The sequence below is a fragment of the Rhineura floridana genome, chromosome 8, assembly GCF_030035675.1.
Source record: "Rhineura floridana isolate rRhiFlo1 chromosome 8, rRhiFlo1.hap2, whole genome shotgun sequence".
Taxonomy (NCBI): Eukaryota; Metazoa; Chordata; class Lepidosauria; order Squamata; family Rhineuridae; genus Rhineura; species Rhineura floridana.
The window spans coordinates 90,279,498-90,306,283 of record NC_084487.1 but is presented as its reverse complement, the minus strand read 5'-3'; the positions used below and the strand labels follow the sequence as shown (position 1 = coordinate 90,306,283).

Sequence of the window (26,786 nt, the reverse complement as noted above, 5' to 3'; positions counted from 1 at the left end):
AGGTAGGTGCTTGATATATTGTGTCTGTGTGATCCCAGATGAGCCCCCAAATAGGTGTTTTTCATGCAATTGGTAAGCTGCAGTGCTGTGTTTTGTAAGTCTGGGATAAAACGTAATGTTGAAACATTACAGAGGAGTTCTAGTATGCTTGAAGAATTGTTGTTTAGTTTCATAAGTTTGCGGATCTTTTCTTTGTGACACACTGAGATTGCATTCTCAGTACACGTTTTTCCTATGCACATTTGTTTCAACTGCAGATTGGGATTTAATTCTGAGTAAACATACATAGGATTGCACTGTATGTTTGCTCCCTAGAGTATTTGATTAATGTATGGGCAAATTCATCTGTGTTATTTTGTGTCATAATTTCAATCCGTGTGATAGCTAAATTCACTATGGGTCAGTAGTTCATTTGTTGAACCATTGTTCAACAAGCTTGGGCTCCTACTGGGAGGAAGGGTGGAATACAAAACTAATAAATCTTAAATAAATAAATGTGCATGCATGCATGCTAAGTTGCAAGCCTTGGAAGATTAGCTACTTAAAAGCAATGCCTGAGAAGGACCTCTCAAAAATCTCTGATCCAAGCAGGTACAATGCATTTGATAGCAACCCAGCTTCATTCCTGAGAGGTTTTCCTATTGCCCTCCCTCTAAATAATCCAGTTTTGTTCTTCTCATTCAGATCTTTCTGCCAACCTCCCTGTCAGATCCTGTCTGTGCTTTTATGATGTCCCCTTGTGAGGTGTGAGATAAGCTGTGAGGTGGCCCTGATTTACAGAAAATGTACATAGTGCCAGACTACAGAGCCATTCGCATTGGCAGGATTTCATGGCCATGTTCCAGTGCCGTTTCTGCCATTAGAGTATGGCATCCAACTCAGGCAGTTAAGAACATAAGAAGAGCCTGCTGGATCAGGCCAGTGGCTCATCTAGTGCACCATCCTGTTCTCACAGTGGCCAATCAGATGCCCATGGGAAGCCCACAAGGACAACCTGAGTGCAAGAGCGCTCTCCCCTCCTGCAGCTACCAGCAACTAGTTTTCAGAAGCATACTGCATCTGACTATAGTGGCAGAGCACAGTCATCATGGCTAGTAGCCATTGATAGCCTTATCCTCCAGGAATTTATCTTTTTTTTAAAAAAAAAGCCATCCAAGTTCATGGCCATCAGCTGCCTCTTGTAGGAGCAAATTCCATAGTTTAACTATGAGTTGATTTTGGTTGTCATGAACGGTGGTGATCTGCTAGTTATTTAATTTATTATTATTGTATTTTTACTGCCAGAGAAGAGGAGATATATTTACACAGTTTTCTGCCACAGATACCAAAATATGGTGACCGGCCTTGAGTACTGTGGAGCTTGATTTAGGGTTCGTGCACCATTTGGTCCTCAGTAAAATGTCTTGGGTTGACCCTGCTTTTAAAGGAAGGTACTGGGGAAAGAGAGTGATGTGTTTTTGATTTAATTAAAGTTTGGTCAAATTGGGCAGTGAACAATTGAAGCCATGATTACTTATTTTAATTTGAAACCAAAACCCACAAGGCCATAAGGAGCTGGTCTGAAAGAAGGATTTTAAAATATCAATGAATTTTGTTCTATATTCTCCTGTACTTTGAAGTGGGTTCCTAACAGGGAGGAAACTGCATTGGCAAAATGATATAAATGACCGAGACAGGGGATGGGGAGAGAACTAGTACTAGATGGTTCAGCAATACAGAAGTATGCTACCTTCTTTCTTTCAAAATGAGGAGTCCTGCAAATAAGGCACATGCTTATAATTTGTTTCTCATTTAAATGAGGGGAGGGAACCTGTATACTCAGCTCAAACGTAATGATAGCTTAGGGGGGAAATAGTAATAAAGAAAAGATACAAGTTCAGATGTTGGTGATTCAAAATAAATACATCAAAGGAAATTAAGGATTGAAAAATGCTTTTCCAGAGCAGCTGTGCTTTCTTTGTTATGCTAATGTAGGAAAAGACACTCTAGAACTATGAGAGAAGAATGGCACTTATATAAAGCTATACAGAATTGCTCATAAAGAGATGAGACATCTGACGAGGCTCTAGTAACAGTTCCATCAGCTTTCTGTAGCAGGGTGTTTTTATGATTTAGCTTCATGCAACTAAAAGCAACCATTGCAAAGGATTGATTCCTCTCATTTTGCCATCCCACTCCCCATTTGTGAACCCTCTCAGTCTAGAAGCAGTAACTTCCACCAGTGCTGCTCAAAAGAACTACAGTACTTTCCACCCTTTTTTTCATTACATACCAGTATATGCAGTTGTCTGGAGAAATAACAGACTTTGTTAAAAAAATTACGGCCAGATACTATTGACTGCTTCAGATAGGTTAGCAAACAACAGGCTTTACATAAATGTTGTACCATTCAACAATCTGAGGTTGGTTTCAATCTGAGGTTGGTTTTGAGCTTTTTTGTTTTCATCCTTGTAGGATGGCTGGACACCATTTCATGCTGCTGTGGATGCTGATAATGTTGACTGCCTAAGATTTCTTTTGTACTATGGAAAGCCGGAAGATGGAAACTTTGTGAATGGAGCAGATGCTGATATATGCATCTTTGACTTGGAGTGTGGAGAAGACAGCTGTAGCCACAAAGCAAAGCCCATTGTTTTTGCAGATCTCATCAACCACGCTGACAAAGACGGCTGGACTGCAGCCCATATAGCAGCGTCAAAAGGCTTTAAGGTCAGTCATTCTGTCTAGTAGATTGCTTAATGAGACGTAGTATCAAGATTAAGTGATTATTCCATTGGTGTATGCAACTAATATGCTATATAACATCCATATGCTACCAGTGCAGAATGGGAAGCAATCACAGATTGTGAACTCTATGCCGCAAGGGTAACATCTGGATTGGGCCTTGGGTGCTTTTAAAAAGGTTTACACAAACTCATGGAAGATAACAAATTTATGGAAGATACCTTAAAGGCTTAACACCTTAACCATAAAAGCTAAACGTGTGACCTCCATATTCAGAACTAGTCCCAGATGCCAGATTAAATAGCAAGGGATCCTTATGCCCATCATGTCTTGCTTCTTTACTTCTCAGGGCCATAAGGAGAATCTTTTTAACTGACCACTGTTGGAAACAAAATACTGGATTAGATTGACCTTTGATCTGATTTAGCAAGACATTGCATCGTTACAGCATGCCCACATGATTCTGTGGTGCAAAGCTGTGATATCCTGGAAAAGAGACACCCCAAAATAGAAGCTTGCTTTGTAGATTGTACAGCCTGCAGCAGATCATGCAGTATTACTGTTAATTCTTGTGGCCAGTGGGAAGCTTTGTCTATGTGTACTGCTTTAAGTTTTGAAATTTAGGTCAGGTTTATAACCATGGGCCCATTTTCATTAAGTGGATAATTCAGTTATGGGCACTAGGACTTGTGAAAGGAGAAACACTCCTGTGCAATCCAGTCATTCCCACTTAGGAGACATCCACATAGAGGAGGGCTGGGGTATCTTTTTCAGTCTGAGGGCCACATTCCATTTGGAATAACCTTCCAGGGGCCACATGCCAGTGATGGGCAAGGCCAGAGGTAAAAATGGGAAAAGTCAATAAATATGAATATTATGTTTGTACAGTAGGCTAGTTACATTCTTCTCTATCCTCCATCCAGGCAAGCAGGAAGCATTATCAGAGTTCAGTGACACAGTCTAGCCAGTCAAAAACACTCAAGGAGGTTCACAGCAGGTCTGGTAAGCATAGCTCAGGAGGTTGTGTGACTTGGCTGAGGTCCAGATAGAGAGACCAGGAGGGCTGCGCTTGGCCTCAGATCCTGACGCTTCCAACCCTGACATAGAGGGTTGTGTCCTGTGATTCACCCAAAGGCAAGGACATGGGATCAGGAGTGTTTTTTTTCTGTGCCCTTTCTCCAAGCTTCTTCAGTTTAATCCTTGCCTTTCACCCAGAGTAGATGTGTTTCTTTCTTCCTCCTTTTACCAGCCTGCCTTTGTGCTCAACACCCCCAGAAGCACGTCTCGCATTTGTAAGATTTTCAGAGGGCTCTTAAAACCTGAATAGGAGGGAATCTTCCTGATAGGCAAAGACCCAGTTTGTGTCTTTCTGTCCTACCTCCTTAGGGAAAAAGGCATTAATCTCAATGGTGGCTTGGTGGATCAAGGCCTGTATAGCTCTGGCCCATGAATCCAAGCATTTTGCAACACCCCTAATGCCAGGTCAAGACTTTCCTCTTCTCCCAGGGATTTTAGCATGTGTTTTTAAATTGTTTTTTATTTTTTTTTAATTGTGTTTTTAAAGTGTTTTTTGTGTTTTAAAAATTGTATATTTGTTTTTATTGTTTTTAATCGCTGTAAACTGCCCAGAGAGCTTTGTCTATGGGGCAGTATATAAATGTAATAAATAAATAAATAAATAAAGATCACACTCCACTAGAGCAAGCAACTACCTCTGCAGCTTTACCCACAAGTGCCTGCATCTCAGGCATCTATCAGGTGGCCACTTGCTCCTGAGCCTCCAGATTCTCCTGTCACAAAAGATAGATGTACATGTGTCAGCAAAACAACCTTTGAGAGGCAAATTCTTCAGAATTCCCTTACTCCTGATTAAACAACCATTCATGTTTTACCCGTCCACAGTTCGCACACACAGCTTTTGTAAATATCTCTACATGGATGAGAAAATAACATTGATCACTTTCCATGAATAGGCCTTCTAGGATCAGCATTCTAAGTTAGGAGTCCTTCACAGCCTCACCTTAATATTTTAGCCGTGGCTGTTTTTTTTTCTTTTCCCATGGGACTATATTTGGGCTCCACTCATGCTAGTTGTGCTCCCAGTTTGCCTTTGTACCTTTGTCTCTCTTCCTACTCGGGATCTTACTTTGACTTTTGCTTTTTCATGGACAAACTAAAAGAGGAGAAAGGAGATACAGGAAAACACCTCATCACATGTCCTTGCCTTTTGGACTTTCTTCTACATGGAAGTCTCCTGAAGCTAACCTGGAAGGCCCATTCACAGTAATTGACCAATGTTCCTTTCTCCCCACTTTGGTGAAGACCTAGGAGCCTTTCTTATGAAATGAGAATGTAGTGAATCATTTTGAAGATCTGAGTAGGGCTGGCCCTGCCATTAGGCAAAGTGAGGTGACCAGCTTAGGCAGCAGACCACCACCCTCAGCTGTTCCTCCTGAAGCATTCTAGCTATTTCCGTCTGTATACCCTATATGACTATCCTGGTCCTCCTTAAACTAACCTGCTGCCTCAGGCACACTGGAAGATGCTCCATCATCACCAGTATTGAAGCAACATTCAACTGCCAGTCCAATCTACTTTTGTACAGGGAATGTTGGGAGGAGGTTTTGGGCCAGACTTGGATCTGAAAACTACCATTAAAAAAATACTGTGTAATATGGACACTATACGAGAGGTTTTGTTTGTTTTGTTTTTTAATCTGAATGTACATTCTGGGAAACCACTTTCATAAGGTGTCTTCCTGTTCCATGTATCTGAATTTTAAAATACTGCCATTTATTTATTTATTATTTGTTTTACAAATATATAAACTGCTTCTCAGCCCAAGGCCATCAAAGTGGTATACAGCAGGATAAAAATAAAAATTCAAATAATACAAATTCTAAAAACAATTAAAACCATTTCTACAAACATTAAAAACAAGAAAAGCAGTGCTACATTTGAATAATTAATGTTTAATAAATAACTGGGTCTCACCCCAAAAAATCATCAGGTGGTATGTAAACATCCTAACACTGGGTGCCTGTCTAATTTCAACTGATGATAGATTTCAGAGGGCTGGAGCTGCAATGCTAAAAGCCCATTTTTAAGTACAAACTAAGCACACCTCTGGGGCATATGGTACTCTCAGCAGTGCCCCATCTCAGGAGTGCAGTTGCTAGGCAGGGATAGATGGGATGCTAAACTTGAACTGTGTCCAGTAGCATATTGAGAGCCGGTGCAGCTCCCTCAGCAGAAATGTTATATGATGTTGATAGGATACCACAGTCAACAATGTAGCTGCTGCTTTCTGCACCAGCTGCAGTTTCTGGGTTAAAGCTCAAGGGAAGCCCAACATAGAGCACTTTGCAGCAATCCACTCTTGAAGTTACCAGTGCCAAGGCCACAGTAGCCAAGCTATCTTGGTCCAGGAATGGCTGGAGATGTCTCACCAACTGAAGCTGGCAAAAGGCATTCCTAGTCACTGAGGCCACCTGTGCATCCAGTGACAAAGATGGGTCCATGAGCACTCCTAGACTATGCACCCGGTCCTTCAGGGGGAGTGCAATCCCATCCAGAACAGGTAACTGACCTATTTCCCAGACACGTGAACCACTCACCCACAAACCCTCTTTCTTGCCAGGGTTTAAACTCAGTTTATTGGTCCTCATCCAGCCCACCGCTGTTCCCAGATAGTAGTCCAGAGCCTGCACAGCCTTTCCCGATTCGGATTTACAAATTCACACACTAGAAAAGCTTTAAGTAAGGTGGTCAAAATTGTTCCTGATGGAAAACCAAATCTCTTAATAGATATTTTTTTCAGTATGTGGAAGTACATATTTTAAGGACTCGCATATGGACACTAGAAGCTGAATCTAGCAGGCCTCAGACAGTAAATCAATTACTCAAGTGAATTTCAGCTCAAGCTAATTCCTTGAAATGTTGCTGTTATCCTCCCAGAGCTGCCTAGAAGTCTTATGTAGCCATAGCGGACTGGAGGCTGAGAGGAAAGATAAATGTAACCGAACGCTACATGATGTTGCCACCGATGACTGCAAATATCTTCTAGAGAATCTGAGTAAGTAACAGTCCAGTCACGAATACTTGAACATTTCCAGAAAAGTGACAAATTCAGTACAATGGCCAAGCATTGCTGAAAAGCCTGCTGCTGTCAATTATATATTGTTGCTTAGTTGTATATTGCTAATTTGCAGGTACCCTAGGGTGTGTGTGTGTGAGGGAGAAAGAGAGGGGGAGAGAGATACCCTGGCAGAATATTCCTTTACTGATATGGACATTGCGTTTGAATTGGAGGCTGCTGATCCTGGCTGGGAGTCCAGAGTCTGTGAGTTCAAATCCCTGCTTGTGTCTCCTGGGTGTAAAGGGCCAGGTAAAGATCACCCCCACAGGGAGTGGCTCAGGGGTTACGTGCCCTGCCACCTGTGCAGCCGTGGGCAAACTGCATAGTCCCAAGGAACCCAGTAGACCCCCAGCTGGCAGTTGCGGACAAGGAAGGGGCTGGCTTGTGCAGCTGTGGCAAGCGGAGCAGGCCCTAGCCAGTTGGGGAGGACTAGCCTCAGAGGGAGGCAATGGTAAACCCCCTCTGAATACCGCTTACCATGAAAACCCTATTCATGGGGTAGCCATAAGTCAGGATCGACTTGAAGGCAGGCCATTTCCATTTCTGAACAGTCTGGCAAAATGGGGTCTGCTTTTGGAAATGGGAACTCAAATGCCCTGCTACATGTTTGGCATTTACCACACCGCTTTTTTTATTTGGCCCACCTTTATTTGGATTTTTGTCAAAGCTTTGCAGTGTTTATCTTTGCTTTATTCTTAGGCAAATATAGCACAGATCAAAGTTTGTGGTTGCTGTTGTTTTATTATTATTTAGCACTTTAGTTTCAAAAGTTTTGACTATTCTCTACATTTAGTCGAGCATGTCACTAATTATGTCTCATTAAATCCTATTGACTTCCAAGTAAGCAGTCACATAAATCACCCTTATTATTTCATTTATCATGTATCCAGAAGTAGCTTGTCAGGTGGGACAGAGCCACTACGCTAGCTTCCTGGCAGATGGGTCACTGCTGCTTACCGGGAGAGAGAGGGATGAGATGATGGAGAGGTTGGCATGGTGCAAATGCACTCACAGAGCCAATCTGATGCTCCTGTCAGTGCATTTGTACTGTGCCGATCTTCCTGCAGCATCACCCCTCTCCATCCTGGTACACAACAGCAACCCTGCTGTCAGGAAGCGAGTGTAGCAGCTCTGCCGCACCTGGTGAGCCACTTCTGCATGTGACTGTTTCATTGTTAAATGATCCTATGGTATGTAGGATACATTTGTTTCCATTTTACAGACCAGTTAATAGTAAGTTATAGTGATTTTCCCAATGCCTCCCATTGAAGTCCCACTGAAGCTAGAATCCTAAGTGAGCTTTCCCAACTATATGCACTAAAGTGTATTGCTAGGACAATTCTGCTTGGTCTATTCCAACCAGTTTATAATAACAGCATGCAACTAGGAGCATGTGACATATCCTTGAAAAAGGCAGGTACTTCTCCATCCACCAGGGGGCACCCTTATGCTGAAAGTGGAAGCCATGATGCAGAATTCAAAGTTTATACTAGCCTTGGAGTGGGCCCTGTCAGTTATGTGGTTTGGCAGAGCCCCAGGGTGAATTTGTATCACTGAGACCCATCTGCACCATGGAGATTGGATATGCTGAAGCAGCATATCTGGAGCCCTAAATTAGCACCACATGGATGTGCCCCCAGGATTAGCTCTCACATGGGACTTTAAATGGAAGCATTAATGGAGTTGTACTTCTTTCCATCGGTTGAGGAGTTGGCCTATGCAACAGCAAAATTCCTCCAAGCTCTAGTCAGAGCATGTCATTCAGCAATCCTTGTTTAGCATTTTTAAGTATGGAATTCTATTGGAAGAGTGAATTTTGCAACAGAGGGATCTTTACTGGAGCAAGCAGCTTAAAGAGCTTTCTCTCTGATAACGCTTTCCATCTTCCTTTCTCAAACCATGCACATTTAGAATCCCATCCCACTTCATGGAGCAGCAAGATTTGGAAAATAAAGCGGTAGTATGTTCATTCAAATGAACTTTCCCTTCTGTTCCTTTGCTTTTATTTTTCTCTATATCATTTTTTTCCTGTTTTTTAGAAATAACCAAGAAAAAAATCCATTATTTTATTTGGCATAATATTTCTGCAAAGATGGAAACCAAGTTTGAAGCATGTTGCTTTCTGGTTCCATTTAAAAATAATTGTATTGGCTGCTTCCACTTTTGTCCTGCAATTTATAACATACCTTTAGTTATCCTGCAACAAACATGAAATTGTACTTCTTCCTGTGTGGTCCCAAATAGAAAACACAACATTTTCAAAACATCTGCAGTTTGATCTCTTGAGTAGGATTCATAGGAGGGCTATGAAGCAAGGATGTTCCTTCAGAGTTCAGTACTGAAAAAGAGATTTCAGCACTGTGTATTCAGTAGTGTCCAAAAGGTGCTCTTGGATTCACAATAGGTTAAATATGAAAAATCAGTATATTTTAAGAATATGTTGTGATTATTTTAGGTCTTTTTTAATACCTAATAATAACTATAGCACTGTTTCAGCACAGAACAAAGGCACATTTTATGTCTACCTTACTGCATGTATACCTAGTATTTAGGCCAATTTAGTTTTATAACAAGAGCCATTCAGAATCTTGAACCTATGATTTGGCCAGAGTACTCCTGAGGTATAATCTAGAGCTGTCCACAAACGGCCTCTCAAAATTGTCCTCCCTGTTTGTGGGCAAAGAAATTGAGGAGAACATTTCACCAAATTTCTCCAGGGAGAGGAAAAATTATCTAACAGTTTCTTGAGGGTGGGGCTCATCAGTACAGCTTTTCCTTATATAAGAACATAAGAAGAGCCTGCTGGATCAGGCCAATGGCCCATCTAGTCCAGCATCCTGTTCTCATGGTGGCCAACCAGATGCCCATGGGAAGTACTCAACCAGGGCCCGAGTGCAACAGCACTCCCTTCCTGCAGTTTCTGGCAACTGGTATTTGGAAGCACACTACCTCTGACTATGGAAGCAGAGCAGAGCCATCATAGTGAGTAGCCATTGACAGCTTTATGCTCCATGAATTTGTCTAATTGTCTTTTAAAGTCATCCAAGTTGGTGCCATTACTGCGTCTTGTGGGAGAGAATTCCATAGTTTAAAACTATGCACTGTGTGAAGAAGTACTATCTTTTGTCTGTCCTGAATCTTCCAACATTCAGCTACATTGGATATCCATGAGTTCTAGTGTTATAAGAAAGAGAGAAAAACTTTTATCTATCCACTTTCTCCACGCCATGCATAATTTTATACATTTCTATCATGTCACCTCTTACTCATCTTTTCTGTAAACTAAAAAGCCCCAGTGGCTATAAGCTTTCCTCATAGGGAAATTGCTCCATCTCCCTGATAATTTTGGTTGCCTTTTCTGAATCTTTTCAGCTCTACAATATCATTTCTGAGGTGAGGCAACCAGAATTGTACACAGTATTCCAAATGCAGCTGTTCAGACCCCATGAGCACATATGTGAAATTAAGATGTTTTGCCCCAATGTGCATCAGTTCTTGTTTACATTGAATTTCATTTGACATTTTACTACCCATTCACTCAGTTTGGAAAGGTCCTTTTGGAGTTGTTTACAATCCCTTTTTGTTTTAAGCACCCGAAACAATTTAGTATCATCAACAAACCTGACTACCTCACTGCTCATCCTGAACTCCAGATAGTTTAGAAACAAGTTTAAAAGCACAGATTCCAATACTAATTCTTGTGGGACTCCACTTTCTACATCCTTCCATTGGGAGAATTATATATATTTGTTGTTTTTATGTTGGCAGCCTGGCCACCATTTTGCACCTTCTACAATTCTCCAGACCTAGCATCATTCTAGGGCATTGTGGTGGGATAAGGGGGCAAGATGGCAAAATCATGGAAAATGTTTAGTGTTTTTTTCTGGGAGGCTGAAAAAAAGAACAATCTCAGAAATTTTCTCCAGCAATGATTTATGAGAAATTTCAGCTCAGCTCTAATATAGTCACATGTGGGCTGGAAAAGAGCAGGGAGGAGGGACTGTCTCCTTGCTTTCCCTACCACAAAGATGATGAATGTCTAGAAGACACACAATATGAGGAAAGGTGGTGGTGGGGAAACTGACCAAGAATTGGCAAAAGATAAAAGGGGGACATGTTAATGGTTCTCCAAATGTATAAAAGGGTGTTAGAAATGGGAAGCTTTATTCCACTTATTGAAACAAAGCCAAGAACCAGTGGAATTCAGCAGACAGGTTTAGAATTAAACATTAGAAAACAGTCTTAGCAATTTCAGCAGTTAAATAAGTGATTTTGGAATCATTATCATTCAAGGTTTTTCATTCAGGCATTTCTCTTCATGAAGGTTGGGGTGATTTAGGTATTGTGGTGTCGTGTGTTTGGACAGGCAGTTAAAACAGTCAAGCCAGTGAATCCTTTTATAGGTTGTTGGCATTTTCACAGGAGCTACAGAAATATTTAAATATTGTGTATCTCCATGAGAACCACACCAATGGCAGCATTATAGACTGCATCATCTTTTTGAATGGGAAAAAACATGAACCCAGGAAAGCAGCTCAGTTGCTTCATTTATGGTAGCACTAATTCAATATATGACCACTCACTGGCAACCAAAATAGTACATCAGGCATAAATGTACATCTCCCTCTACCTTCAGTCAAATTTAAGAGATCAGCATGTGATATAACCAATTATAGTAATTCCAAAATGTTGTGAGAAACAGTAAAATGCTCCCTTGTTTGATTACTTAGGAGCACTTCAAACCTGATAGAAATTTCCAGAGGCAAAGACAGCATTGTATAATTGTCACAGATGATGGTCTGCGTACAAACTGCTGTCTACATAGAAGTGATTTCTGTGTGAATTATTAATCCTGTTACATTTGGTGGCTCTCAGACATTTTTGGAGTTTATTTATTTATAAGCATATTTGTATACCATTATTTCATTTTTAAAAAAATCAAAGTTATTTACAACCAATAAAAACCATATAATAAAACCCAGTAAAAATACATTAAAACACGGTCAACTACTGCAAGGAGACATCTTCTTAACTGCCTGCATAAGCCTGGCAGAACAGAATGGTTTTTAGCAGGCATTTAAAGGTTAAAACAGAAGGTGCCAGCTGAATCTCTGTTGGCAGAGGATTCTAGAGAACTGGGCCGACAACACTGAAGGCTCGAGTTTTGAGTTTATATTACAACTAAATCAAATGATAATGAATATTTGGCTTTATAGGAAGCTACCTTGGATTTATATTCTGGCCCATCTATGGGGTTGCATATCGTACTCCAGAATTGTACATTGTTTTAAGATGTACTGGCAAATACTCTTTCATATTTTCTTTTTTCTTTCTTTTATGTAACTATATGTAGTTTTTACTATATTCAAGCTCTCTGATTCTATTCAAACAGATGCTCTCAAAATACCTTTACGGATTGCAGTTAGCCAGGTAGAGCCAGCCTACTATGGTACAGAGGATCTCGAAATGGAAAACACCATTGGTGTATTAAAAGTCCGTAAGCAGGTGGCCTGGGATGATTTTTCAAAAGCAGTGACTCAAACAGTGACAAACCATTTCCAAGCAATCACCTCTGATGGATGGAACAGCCTACAAGACTTGACACTTAATAACACCACAGAATCTGGCATCGGCCTCACTGCAAGCAGTATACTATCCATCAAACTTGGTATCTATCTGCACTGTTAACTTTGTAGAAAAACAAGTTTCCTCTGTTTTTTGCGTTACATGGTATGTCACAAGTATCTGTGTTCAGTACCACTCATGGTGAAGTCTGAGGCAACTGTATTCATTATGCAGAGCAATGTATGAAATTTAACACTAGTTATGGCCCTGTTCAAATATTACCTTCATGGTGACATTGACACTGACACTATCTTGGGAAGCATGCACCTAATCCAGATAAGTCATGTGATCAGTGCTTTTCCACACTAATGTGGGAGCTCACCTTGGTGAAGCTGCTTTGGCAATCATGCTCCAATGGGTTTATTGGGTGTATGCATTATTGTATCTAGCTAGTGGCTATGACTGTAGTGGCTCCAGGATTTTGGGGGCCTTCTGGCATGGCACCCTCAGTGAGACCCCTAACCTAGAACAAGATTTACTAATAGCTTTCTTACTGCTAAGAGCATTTAATTTAAATGCTTTAAATTAAGTAAGTAAGTAAGTAAATGGGAAATGTAAACTAAGAGTTTCCTTAGGCTGCATCGGATCTTCTTGGATACTCTGTACAATATAGAAAAAGAAGCTCTGTTAGGGTTGTGGACCGTCTGCTGGTGTTGAGCCTTGACAAGTGCTAAACTTTGCCACTCTCTGGAGCCAGTTCCAGGCTATGATATTTTCAGGAGAAGCTTCTTTTTCTAAGACCACTCTGTCTTGGTAGCTTTTAAGCATTACAAAGTAAGAAAGATGCCGTCTTGTGCATCCTTGGGAGGTAATATCAGAACTGGTATGAAATCCATGTCCTTAGCTTAAGAAGAGAAAGGTTCTAGGAATCAAACAAATTCGGGTTTTTTTTTAAAGTAGACTTTATATTATTGTCTAAATATAGGTTTTTGAAAACATTTTGGGTTGTATTCAACTAAATCCTACTCAGAGTACACCCACTGAAATTAATGAGCCTAAGTTAGCTATGTCCATTAATTTGAATGAATCTGCTCTTGAGTAGAACTAGTGTTGACTACCACCCTAGCTATGTAAATTTTAATTGAATATTAATTAAAACCAGTCAAAGTAAAATGCATGTGACATGACATACATATTAATAGTAAAAGTATTTTCAGATATACATGTCCTAACCTGTGTGTGTAAACATGACTCTGATTTCATTTCCCTCTTTTTAACAGGCAATGTTTCATGGTCAATAGGTCAGGCATTTCCCCAACCGCCTTGGGAATTTTTTAAAAGGAATCAGGTGGAACATATAATCATATTTTTGCTTGGTAAGTGCATTCACTCCTACTTTGGCTCCACATATTACATAAATGTTCATTGTGATGGATAACCAATGGATAGCTGATCTCTGTCATTTTGAGTAATTACATGCTACACTCTTATTAAGCTTTGAAGTTCAGTTAATAAAGTGGCTTTCCTTAGATATGTTCCAAAGGGAAAATCTGAGCAACAAGAAAAACGGGAAAGTTTTTAGAATACCCTCTACGAGGGTTGCTTTTTAATTGCCTTCTATATTGTGCAGCAAATATACTGAAAATTTTATAATAATGTTAATGTTTGTGGTCCATATAAAAAAGCTGTTTCAGCATGTGTAGTTTCACAACTCTTAGCGAAACACAAACAAAAAAACATTTTGCCAACCTTGATATTGAAAAGAAAATGCTCTGAGCATGTGCAGCTTCACATTTTAAACTCATCACTGGTTTTGCTCACTTAATGCCTTGGGTCAGTTACCAGCTTTTAGCCTAATCTACCTCACATGGCTGCTGTGAAGATACATTGAAAGAGATATAAAATTGCTGCAAAAGGGAACTTCTACTTGTATCATACGCATCAAATTTTGGTTCCTTTAACCAGAATGATTCATCTTTGTACTGTAAAGGGCTATGTTTTACTGCCCCCCAGCCCCCACAAATTAGTACAAGGCATCAACATGTGGCCTGAATATTGTGTGTTTTCGATGCACAAGTTCCACTTGTGTTCAACTCAGCTTACTCCAAGGTTAGTGTGCAGAGGGGATTGATTCCTAAGACAGGTTATATTAGGCCTGTAGCCATTATAGAAAGCAAAGTGATCTGCTTTTATTTTTAAAATTGTGTGTTTTGTTGTTGTATTATTTCTTCCTTTACATGTAAAATAGTAAGAAAAGGCATAATGTCAGTATTTTTCCTAACTGCTGATTATTGCTCAGGTTTTCCATCTGTACCACTTATCTGGGAGTAAACTCTATTAAACACAAAGAGATGTACTTCTGAGTAGACATGTACTATAAATTAACTATACAGTGAATTCTTAATGAGTACCTGGATTTCAGGTCCTGAACAGCAGAAGACATGCCTAAGCCTCTTTGTAAAGATTTTGCATTTGCCTGGGGAGGGGGGTTTCTTTAACATCCATCTGCAGTTACTGTGTAGTAGCATTTGCAGAAAATAATTTTTGGGAATACCTGATCTCAGATGAACCTGCTACAGGAAAGATGCATCATGGTGGCTAGGAAGAAAGGAAGGGAAAACTGTACAGATTCCAAGGACTCGAAAATGAGACAGGAGCAGAAAAGAAAAGTTCACTAAAGGGGTGGGAAAAACAGCACCTCTTTAGACCCTAAGGATTCCTATAGCTGGTGTCCAAAGAACTCAGTCATCAAGCACAGCTCTGACTTCACTCATTTGTTAAAAACACTGAAAGGCAGAAGCAGCCAGGCTGGCTCTTCTCACAGAAATTGGAAGGCTGCCTGCACATGTTGCTTCATGCCTTGGCTTTTAGAAGGGCTAGAGACTTACTTTAAAAAAAAAGTTCAAAGTCTGGGCCTCCCTGCAGGCCCTGGGGCAGTTGCTCCAATTTCACCATTATAATCCAGCCATGGGTATTGAACACATTTGTATATTATTATCATTTTTCAGACACATCAAGACTAGGGCTTACACAGTGACTTGCCTAATTCTTTTTTACGAGTCTCCTGAGCTCATACAGGAGAATGGATAACATTTCTAAGTAGGCTGCACAGCATCTCCCAAAGAGCTTAGGGTTGTGCTCATGTGTATCCTTTCCTTGCAAGGTCCTCAAGAAGGCTGTCTGCACAGTGTGACATATGCATCTATGATCCATCTTCAGACACTGCGGAATTATCTCCGGCTGGTAAGGATCAGCTTAGTTCTTGCTTAACAATTTCCATCTCTTTCTACTGGGTTCTGTAAATATTAACACAGCTCTTGTGTTTTCTAGCAGTTTCGGAAACAATCTTCCTCACTAAAAGGGAGACAGTGTTCCAGATGCTGCAACATACTGATTTCCCCCCCTCCTTTGTGTGCTGGGCCAAGAGCCAAACGTGTCATGGACTGTTTCAGACAGCCAAGTTCCTCATGGACCTTTCCATAAGATGATGACAAAATTAAAAGTGAAGTGGGAGTAAAATAGTTATGTGACTCTACTCTGTGTTCATCTTGAGACCTTTTAACTCAGTGGATCCTGGCTCTTTTTGAGCAATAGGAGCTGGAGTGTGTATGGATCTGTCCCCATTACAAAACCTGGCAGTGCAGACCTTATTCCTCCCTTATTCCATTTTGCTGCTTCAAAGAATGAATTAGAAAAGCAGCCAACCAAGAAAGACAGAAACAGAGTCAGCAGGATTGTAGTACAGAACGTTTTCTCCTAGTCCTTTGGCTTGGAAGAATGTAACTCTGAACTCTTATTATATTGCTGGCTCTCTCTACCTGTGTCAACATGCTATTGTTTTCTTAAGGGTATAAAGAGAGCCCTACTGCATCAGATCAAGGGTCCAGCCTGATGCAGCTTCCACTTCCCAACAAGATGCCCCAATGAGAGGTCCATAAACTGGATGTGGTGGCAACAAGCCTACCCATATTGTTCTCTCCCACCAGCCAATGAGATTCAGAGGCACACTGCCTCTGAACATGGGGGCTCTATTTAACCATCATGGCTATAGAACTGCCTTATAAAGCAAGATGGGAAACGTCAGGCCTGAGGGGTAAATGCAGACTTCCAGGCCTTTTTATATGGCCCTTGTGACTCTTGCCATGCCATCCCCTCCCTCACCAGGCCTGCCCCTCACTAGTCCTACTCCACACCTTTCTCAGGTGCTTTTGTGTGACTGGAACTGTGATGAAGCCTCTTGCTTTCATGGACAGAAGATAGAGGTGTGGGTGTGTGTAAAAAGTTTCTGACTTTTCTATGTACAAAGTAAAGAGTTGCATTTGTTGCTGTCTCCACTTTCACCTCTGACCTTACCCACCACTGACCATGAAGGAATGCAGTCCTTGGTCTGAAAAACATTCCCCATCATTGCTCTAAAGCTTCACTTTGCTATAGTGTTCTCTCTATAGTTTATGTACTATAAATTTCACTATACTATCCGTTTTCACTTGAAGCCTAGGAAATAAAATTCTCAGAAAGGCAAGTTAGCCTTCAAAGGGAATGAATATTACAGTGGTAGAGAGCTAATTTAGCCCTCTTGGAATTCAATTTGGAAACTTATCTTCAGAACCCTCTGCAGGTGGTTACGTTGCTAGGAAACTGAGACATGAGCATTCAATTTCATTCTGGGAATAGCAGCACACCAAAACATGGAATACTTGAAAAGTGTTCCTCTATCCAGACACAATGATTTTTTATGTTTTTGAAAAATTCATATGCTGGTCAGAAGCCAAAGAACTGCACTTTTCATTCTGCACAGCCAAGGGGGCTTTGATCTTACGATTCTCAAACAGCAGGTCTCTATACCACTGTTTTTGACACTGAGCACTTTGTGAAATGGCACAAGGGACTACTGGTTAAAGTGGGGAGGGGAGAGATACATCAATCCTACTGAGCATGACCAAGTCCTGACGTGCACCTGAACTAACTCTTTAGGTCCTGGCATTTGATATTAAATGGCATTTTGATTTTCTCTTAGAGGGACAACTGAATGGGGTGTTTGCTATGGTTAGCTTTGGTTAAGACATTATATTAAGAATTATTATCATCATTATAGTGACATTCATCCTTCCAAGCATGTGATGTAGGGATAGTAAGATTGTACTCCACATTTTTAGGAGCCCTGAATAGAAACGGATTGATTAAATTTCTTATTTTTAGAAGCTGTTGGCAGTCAGCACCTTGCTCTGTATTAAAATGAGTACCAGTGGTGATAGTGGCCACCCATACTTACAGAGAGAATACCAATTGCTTTTTTAAAATCTGTCAGATTATAAACCTGTACCCAGTTTCCTGGGAGTTAAGACACTACAAACTCCGTGGGACTTACATTTGAATAGACATTTATAGAATTGCACTGAAAGCAATGTTAACAGAACAATAAACATCTATTTTCATTCATTTAAAAACAGGCATTTAAAAATGCATATAAATATTCCTGGGTTTATCTATAGGTGGAACAGTACCGTAATATTATCTTCCATGGTCCAGAAGGAAGCTTGCAAGATTATGTGGCATACCAGATAGCCCTCTGTATGAAGGTAAGAAGATAAAGCCATACAACATTTGCGGGGGGGAGGGGATGTAAGAGCCTATTATATACCTTTGCTGAATTTGTGACCTTTTAACACAGTACAAGCAACTGGCTGTGGGATTCAGCTGTGAAATTGTCAAAGTGAAGATAGATACTGATTTCTCCAAGGAGCAACTTGCAGAATTATTCATCAATAGCGGTAAGATGATTTTAATAAATCAGTGGAGGGAAGGATTAATAACTTGAAGGCATACTTCTAATTATGCTTACAAGAAAAATGCACTAAAGCACTTTATGTACCCTGTGGTATATTTTTAACTGAACTTTTCAAAGGCAAAGATTGATGTTGAGAGAAAGAGAGAGAGGTTAAACTAAAGACAAAATTTAATAATAAGCTCTGGATAGTTTTATTTTGTATCTTTCTAACGGATGTAGGGATAAACGTGGAATTAAAAAAAATGGTTTTCTGAACATGCAACGTTATTTGGAAAGACTAATTCACAGGAATAGCATAAAATATAACCAAATTAAAGTTGTTTCATAGCGGTATTATTAGGGATAGGCAGAATTCTCTCAAGATGTCATTCTGTTACTGAACTTAGTGTTCTTCACTCAAGAGTCCAAATCTCCCAGAATTCACCCGGAGTGGTTCCACCTTTAAATTATACTACGTCAATCGCTGTAGGAATAATACTGCCAAGAGATTTACCAGCATTCTGTACTGCTGCCTAGCATAAGGAAATAAAAAACAAATGATGACGGCATGACCCAGCATGTCCATCCCTAAGTATTTTGTTTGGGCTGGTCTGACATTCTGACTTGTTTTCAACAAACAAGTAAACTTTTCAAAATAATTATTAAGTTGAAAAGTCAGCCATTTCATTTTAAAAGTTATGTTTAATGATAAGCAAAGTTATCAAATGTGTGCATCCATTTTACTGAACACAAAGAGTGGTTTAGCTTGAAGATGAAAAATATCTATATATTTAAGAGTGTTGAGAGGGGTCTAGCGGAGGCATCATTTCCCATTATGTATATATTTATTTTGTACCACTATAGCATCCAGTCAAACAGAGGTGGGGGCAATGCCGTAGTATCCTGATAGGGATGCAAATTTTCTCCTCTCCATTCAGCAGATCAATCATTTGATCAGCAGAGAGGGGCCAGTGATCCCCCTTCCTCAGTTGATCTGCAAAAGAAATGGCTGTTTAACTGTGTGTGTCCTGTGAGTGTATGCGTATGTGAGAGAGGGGGTACTCCCACTTTTGGTTAAATCCACCGCTGGTATGTGGCCCTTGGAGAAATCGCCAAGAGTGAATGTGGCCCTTGAGCCAAGGAAGGTTACCCACCCCTGCTGTGAAGTATGGGGAAAAGCGAAAGCAACATCAAAGCTCCTACGAGCTCTAAGTAGATTCTTATTATGTAAAATGTACTTTGTAAATAGAAAGAAACCATCATCTGCCAGCTACAATGAGCTCTTTATATTTACAGCTTGCCTGATCCCAGTGAAACAACCTTCTGTGAGCAACAGAATCATTGTAATTTTAGAGAATTTGGAAAAGACTGCATTACTGGAATTACTTGGAGAGTTTCTTCAACCTCTTGAAAATCGTGGCTCTGATAACCCCTGCACTATAAAAAAAGGTATGAAATATTTTCATTTCACTTGGATTTACTGTTGAAGAAAAATCAATTTTAAGGAGCAGAGTTTTCCATTCAGGTGAAAGCTGTCCACGTAGCATGAATGCACAAACGTGGGCTCCAAGAGAGAAGATTGTGGCCACTTTGCTCCTCCCTAGTTTTTCTGTTGTTGCATTGCACTAAGCTAAGCTGTAGCTTCACTTAATGCGTCATCTGAACCTGGGCTCATGGATTAGCTCTTTCCAAACTAACCATGAGCTGTAACCAAGGTTTGTCCCATAGTTTATGGCTTGTGGTTTGTCTGGGAAAGCTAAACAGTTCAAATGACACACTAAGTCAAACAATGGATTAGCTCACCGCAGCAGCAGAATGACTAGGGAGGACCAAAGCGGCCTTGGTTGTGGCTTAGTGTGATGTGTGAACAAAGTTACAGGTAATCCATTTGTGAGCTTGCATTTTGACTCCAATTCTTTATTAATTCAGCTGTATCACCTAGATGATGCTTATCTTCACTATTTCAAAAGTGTTTTTTTTTCTTTTTCTGTTGATTTTTCCTTTTCTTGTTTTTTAGCCAGTGGTGCATCTGAAGCATATTACTTTCATGAGAATTGTTTTTTTATGGGGACCATTGCAAAATCTCGGCTTCAAGGCTCTGACCTCATGGTTCAGCAACATTTCCTCTGGGTTCAGCTCAGATGGGATGGAGAACCAATCCATGGCCTCCTGCAGAGGTTCTTAAGAAGGAAGGTTTTAAGCAAGGTAGGAACGCACCTGCTTGAGTTTGAGATTATTGCTCACCACAAAGGCTGTTCAACATTATTATGGTCAAATAAATAAGAAGATTGTGGCTCTTCCAGTTTGAAGGACAAAGAGGTGACTCATTGTATGCAGCCTAATAAGCTTCTGTCATTTAGTTTATGAATTTATTTATTTATTTATTAAATTTATTAGTCACCCATCTGGCTGGTTATCCCGCCAGTCTGGTCAACGTACAACATAAAAACATACAAATTACATTCGAGCATTAAAAATCTCAAACAATAATAATAAAACCTAACCCTAGTTTATTAATTTCTTCCTCTTTCAACAAGCCTTTTGAGACCTTATCCCAGTCTGCATCTGTGTTGGAATTGCTTTTTAATATGTTTTTAACCCTTTTTTTAAACAATGTTTTTAACCTTTTTAAAAAAAGATGTCTTGAAAGCTTTTTAGAAAAATGTTTTTGAATATGTTTTGTTTTAATGCATTTTAAAGTCTGTTTTTATGATGTTTTAAAGTGTTTTTAGTGCTTTTGTTTGCTGCCCTGGTCTCCTGCTGGGAGGAAGGGTGGGATATAAATCAAATAATAAATAAATAAAATTTAGATTAGTGTGTGGGGGACATACACAGGTGGGACTTCATGGTCTTTCGTAAGAAGCAGCAGTAAGTTTTCATGCATGTGTGCTGTCTGTCTCAAATTGCAGTCACCTTTGAGTATTCTTGGCTTATGTGTGGTTAATGATGTCACCAAGATGTGTTAAGGAGACATTTTTGGTGTGCTGTAATTGCTTCCATTTAATATGCCAATAAAGGCTTCACTGCCTTTAAAAATAGACCTGTATTGGTTTCTATCTCTTACCTGTGTCAATAGCAAACTTGCCAGATGAGAGTTACAATCTCCAGGCAGGAACTCAAAACTCTGCTGCAGTGCAGTTGGGGTTTTGCTCACCATAGTTCTTATGGTGGCATGGAGAGCTTCAAACCTTGGTGCCTACTTAGTGAGGGATGCTTCATCATCCTACTCCCTTTCAAGTAAAGTTATAAATCGTTGCTGTTTAGTGGTACTGGTGTAGTGCCAGCACCTCACTATAAATGATGCTCCTGAGCCTGTGGGGACAGGGAGATGATCTTGAGCCTGCGTGACAAGGAGAAATGTAGCAGATGTGACTTCTTCCACAAACGGCACCAAGAGACAACTCCTTTGTTCTCAACTATTAGGAGATTCAGAAGCCCAACTGATTGAGAGGTTGCAGCCTTAAGGATGTGTGCCTGTGGGAAATGAAAGGTAGTTATGCATTTTTCCTTGGATATTTAGAAAAGATGGGCTTGTTATGATGAGCCCATGTGTACTTTGCACTTTAGAATGATCAAGACACTTCACATACATTATCACAGTAATTGCAACAGCTCTGCAAAGTAGGCTTAACCCTAAGGCAATCGGGCTGAAATTTGAATGTAACCCTTCTGGTTCTCAACTCAGTTTCTTACAGAGCTACTGTCACATAGTAGTCAGCCATGTCACTGAAATTTTGTATTTCCATTCCCAGAAATACAAGCACCAGGGACTCATAATGCTTGCCTCAATAAAAGATGAGCATTACAATGCTATAATTCTTCTTGGGCTTGGATTTCTATCCACTGCCCACTTACCCAAGGCCCCAGTCTTCCAACTTCCTTTTCCCCTTCCTTCTTGCCCCAAAACTGCCTGCTCCTGCTGCTCCAGAAGCAGCAAGCTGGAAGAATGAAAAGATGGAGGAACTTGCAAGATACCAGGTACAGGTGGTGGGAGAGAACAGAGACCTCCCTCTAACTTGCTGCTGCTGGAGCAGCTGCAACCAGGTAAATGGATGGAAAGAGAAGGGAATTCTGGGAGTTTTAGTGCATTCTTGGAAAGGGTTTCTATAAAATCCAAGTTTTATCTTGGGACTTTCTGAGAAAGGTCAGGAAAAGCATGCTTTCCAGGGTGCGCTTGCCGAGAGCACTCATCACCAGTAATAGCTGTCACTCCACATGTGGACACAAACAGTACAGAATGTGGTATTGTAGTATTCAGTTCAGCGTTGGAAGTGCCCAGACAGTATCAGACAAAATCTCCAAAGCCAGGGCATTGCTGTGTAGGATTTGCCATGGGCCGGCTCTCAGAGTCCTACATAGTTTCCTGCATTTCCCTGTGGCGAGAGCAAGAAGAATAACACTGGAATTCTCTAAGTCTTGTTTTGTTCAATGGAATTTACTTCAGGTAAGTATGTATAAGATTGCAGCCGAAGTTATGCAAAAATAAGGCTTAATTTACAGGTTGCATACAGGGTGACAAATTTGGGTTACCTTGATGCAGAATTTTATGTATTTTATGCACAAATATCTAGAACCCTAACTGTGATATTCCCTTTTTAAAAGTAACTTCATCTAAATGTCCACAACAGGACTATAAAAACTGCTGAAAAATAAGAATCTTTTTACAGCTGATCTCTTAAGTGTGACTGCATGCCACAAAGCACTGCTTTGAAATGGATTAGGAAGATCATGAGTTCTTTCTTATGCAACGATTTCCTTTTTAGCTCATGCTTCAAAGCAAGGCATTATCCCTTAACAGAATACTTGTGTATGATTCTTCTGTCATATTCCAGTCTTTGTCTTTGTTAAATGCCTGAAGAGCTCTCCGTTTTCTACGAGTGTTTTTTAATTAAAAATGAACAAAATAGAAGCAAGGGTATAAATGTGCCAAAATAGCTGCAGCAAATTAACATACCAGCACAATGACAACTGAATGTATAATTTGAAGTCATTAATAGCGGTAAGCCTTCATTGTATTGGGAATCTTAGTACTTGGTACTTCCTTCATACTATTGTTATAGAAGAAGAGAACCCTCTTTTTTGTGAGAGACATAATATTATTTACACCAAAAATAAAACTAATTTTGGGTGAAAGCTAATTAAATCATGCACTGGAATTCCCTCTTAAGTTGATTATGGCCAATTAATCAATAATGTATCTGTCACTGAAAGGTAGAGAGTAAGAAGGTTTGAATCTCTATTGAGAGCATGTGTTAATCAGCATTTGTGAGACTGGGATTGGTAGTGCTGAGTGTTGGCTTTTCTTCCACATGACGCTGTTCATGCAAGTACTAGTGCCAAGTTAGCAAGGGTTGGCTCCAGGTTTAAATTGCCTTGGGCAAAGTGCCCTCTGGTGGTGACTTCTCCATCAGTGGGCCCTAGTGGGCTTACTTGGTAAGCAGTGTCTGATGTCTGGATCTTGTGCCCCTTAGCAATGTTACAGCAACAGCATTAATGGCAGATAGGCCTAAAGGGTGGCAGAGCAGGCATCAACCGTGCTGATGGGCCCAAGGATCGGGGGTGGAACACAACAGGCTGATGGTGCCCCAATTTCCACACCTTCAACTTTTGGAGGAGCCATTGCATAACTTTTGGTCCTACAGCTTTTAACTCAGAAATAGCTATCCCCGGGGCCTAATATGGTCCCTGAACACTTTTTTTCTGGATCTCCAAGACCCCCAAGAAAAAAAAATTCCAAGAAAAAAATAGACACAATATTGGGGTGACTAAAGGGATTTGTATGAGAGCCAGTGTGGTGTAGTGGTTAAGGTGTTGGACTATGACCTGGGAGACCAGGGTTTGAATCCCCACACACCCATGAAGCACACTGGGTGACCTTGGGCCAGTCACTGCCTCTCAGCCTCATGAAAACCCTATTCATAGGGTCGCCATAAGTTGGAATCGATTTGTGTGTGTGTGTGTGTGTGTTTGTGTGTGTGAGTGAGAGAGAGAGAGAGAGAGAGAGAGAGAGAGAGGAGGCAACACCCACCACTGGTTTGTGGTCCTTGGAGGATTGACCAAGGGCAAATGCAGTCCTTGGGCCAAAAAATGTTAACCAGCTGTGCTTTAGCTAGTTATGATTTCAAGTTTAAGGTCTATCTGCCATCTAGTGAAAAAGGCTAGAGACTTGCTCACGTTTTAAAACAAGATTTTTTTAGGATTCTAGGCTCATTCTCCACTGTATATCAAATATTGTTGTGGCTTGACCCTGTAGACTGTTGGACCATTCCACTATGCCCAGATAGGCTTAGCCTTCTATTTGACCCAGAGTTTACACATTTTAAAGCAGGTCTGCCAATTTCCTGCTTTCAGCTCTGGATGTTGCTTCTACCTTCATTTATGCTTGCTCTGATCCAAGCTCATTCGGGATCTGAGCAAATCAGTTTTCAACTCAGCATGTGAGTTCCATGTGCATTTGCACCTTCCCTGATTGAGCGTCTTCACCACCAATGGGATGATTGGAACTTACGTCCAGGTAGCATGAAATGTTAATTGAGAAGAATATTACAGTCCTTAAGGCCTCATTTGTTCTTATGTAAAGTTAGATGTGCAGCAATCATGTTCCTGTACACACTGCAGGTTATACAGTTGCTTCTTGCTGTTTGTAATGTAATGCCTTGTTTCCTCTTGAGGTGGTGATGTATCAGTTGCAGGCAGACTGCGTAACTATTACCTCTCTAATGCTTCTACTGAGAGTTAAGCAAAAATGCTTCATATAAAATTGGTCTTTATTCATCTCTGAGTACAATCCTTTGGAATGTTCTACTGAACAAGCCCCATTGAAATGAGTTAAGTGTACAGCTCTTGTACAACACTTGTCCGGTTTTATAGGGCTTGCTCAAGAAATGCCCATAACAGCACCTGGAGCACACTACTGCATATTCTGAATTGACTTTGGATCATCTTAAAAATGTTTGCATTTAGGTGTTCAAGGAGTTGCAGTTCTATAGGCCCTCAAGCCACTACTTGTGTTATTTGAGAACTCAGATCTTTTTCCAAACATGGAAATAATTCACACATACACTGTTTGATATCTTATCTCTTGATCACTCAGCACAACAACTTACAGTCAAGTCTGTGTGAACAGATGTCATTGAAAAAGCATTTGTATTTATGGTGATGGAAAGTGAGATGAAAGGTCTCTCTGTTGTATATGATCCATGGTGGGTCTTTCACACAAGCAGTGACCACTTGATGCTGCAGGTAGCAAGCAATGGGCACACACCATTTCTGTGAAACCTATTTCCTACGTACAACATGTCACATTGTGAAATTGCTTTTCTTCTTCAAAAGGGTACAAAACCAAATCAATCATCTGTTCTACCCATTGCAGTTCAGAGGAAAAATGCCGTCTCCATGTGATCCAGTGTGCAAGATTATAGAGTGGATTATTGCAGTCTGGCACCAGCTCAATTCGTGTTTATCGCGGCTCGGCGCACCTGAAGCACTTATTGGACCAAAGCATTTTCTTTCTTGTCCAGTGGTGCCTGGACACGGCCACACAACAGTGAAGTATGTTGTGTGTTTATTCATCATTAATTCTACAGTGCAGCAGTAACATCCTTAAAATGCTTCCATCTCCTGTACATCACAGCAATCTATTCTAGCATAACTCATTTAGATTTACAGAATTGTCTAATCTTTCTCCCAGTATTTTATTGGGGGAGGTACATTATGAAGATGTGTTGGGGAGCTACTAAAGCAAATCATTTAGAAGAGGAAATTTAGAGTGAAGGGTTTTTTTAGTGGCTTTGTACGTTGTATTTGGCCAGAGTGAACTGGAAATAGATTGGCAGAGTGGAAAGTAGTGAAAACAATAACTGGCACATCAGTTGGTGATGGGAGTTTGAGGACAGTTTTCAAATGGGGTTTGCATCAAGGGGATGGTTTTATATTCACTGAAGTATGTAAGCTGCTTTGAGTATCTCTTTTGAGACAACAGAGTGCAGGGTATAAATTATCCAAATTATAAAAAAGTAAAAATGCTCAGAAATAGCAAATATCCAGTGCAATCCTTATGCATGGTTACTCAGAAGTAAATAACACAGAATTCAACAGGAGTTACTCCACAGTAAGCATGCTTAGGATTGCTGCCTTGCAGCACAATGTTGTATTATTTTCAATTGGACTTACACCCCAGTAAGAATGTGTATAGGATTGGTAGCCCAGTTTCTTAGGCTTACCTGGAAATAAACCCCACTGACTGTGCAGGACTATTTTCTGAATAAATATGTATAGGATTGCTATGTTTGAATTGCTCTGTTAATTTAGGCAGTTCCTCATTCTAAAACAACAAAATGCTATTTCTGTGAGAGATTTGCTGCCAAGAAAAAGTGTATGGGATTCTATGTGCTAACCATAGTGACACTTGTATCATATAGGTAATTTGAAGATATATCTTACAGGTTCAAAAAGTTGTAGCAGTCAATAAGTGTCTCAAGAGTGCCATTCTGTATGCATTCACAAGCCTCCCTTCTCCGTTCATAGAGTTATTTCTGTAAATCTTCCATGAAGGAATGCTTGAGATCTCAGCTTAGATGTCTGCTTCCTGTG

At 40.3% G+C, this 26,786-nt stretch overlaps 1 protein-coding gene across 1 annotated transcript in view; it reads left to right on the top strand.

The window, feature by feature from the left end:
* CTTNBP2 (cortactin binding protein 2) overlaps nucleotides 1-26,786 on the top strand; it is a 123,655-nt gene that overhangs the window by 71,087 nt on the left and 25,782 nt on the right. Inside the window, 10 exon segments of the mRNA XM_061640072.1 lie at nucleotides 2,455-2,709; nucleotides 6,682-6,799; nucleotides 12,255-12,530; nucleotides 13,708-13,803; nucleotides 15,591-15,670; nucleotides 17,920-18,006; nucleotides 18,099-18,198; nucleotides 19,491-19,643; nucleotides 20,212-20,399; nucleotides 25,567-25,745. Coding sequence (XP_061496056.1) covers nucleotides 2,455-2,709; nucleotides 6,682-6,799; nucleotides 12,255-12,530; nucleotides 13,708-13,803; nucleotides 15,591-15,670; nucleotides 17,920-18,006; nucleotides 18,099-18,198; nucleotides 19,491-19,643; nucleotides 20,212-20,399; nucleotides 25,567-25,745 — 1,532 coding nt within the window.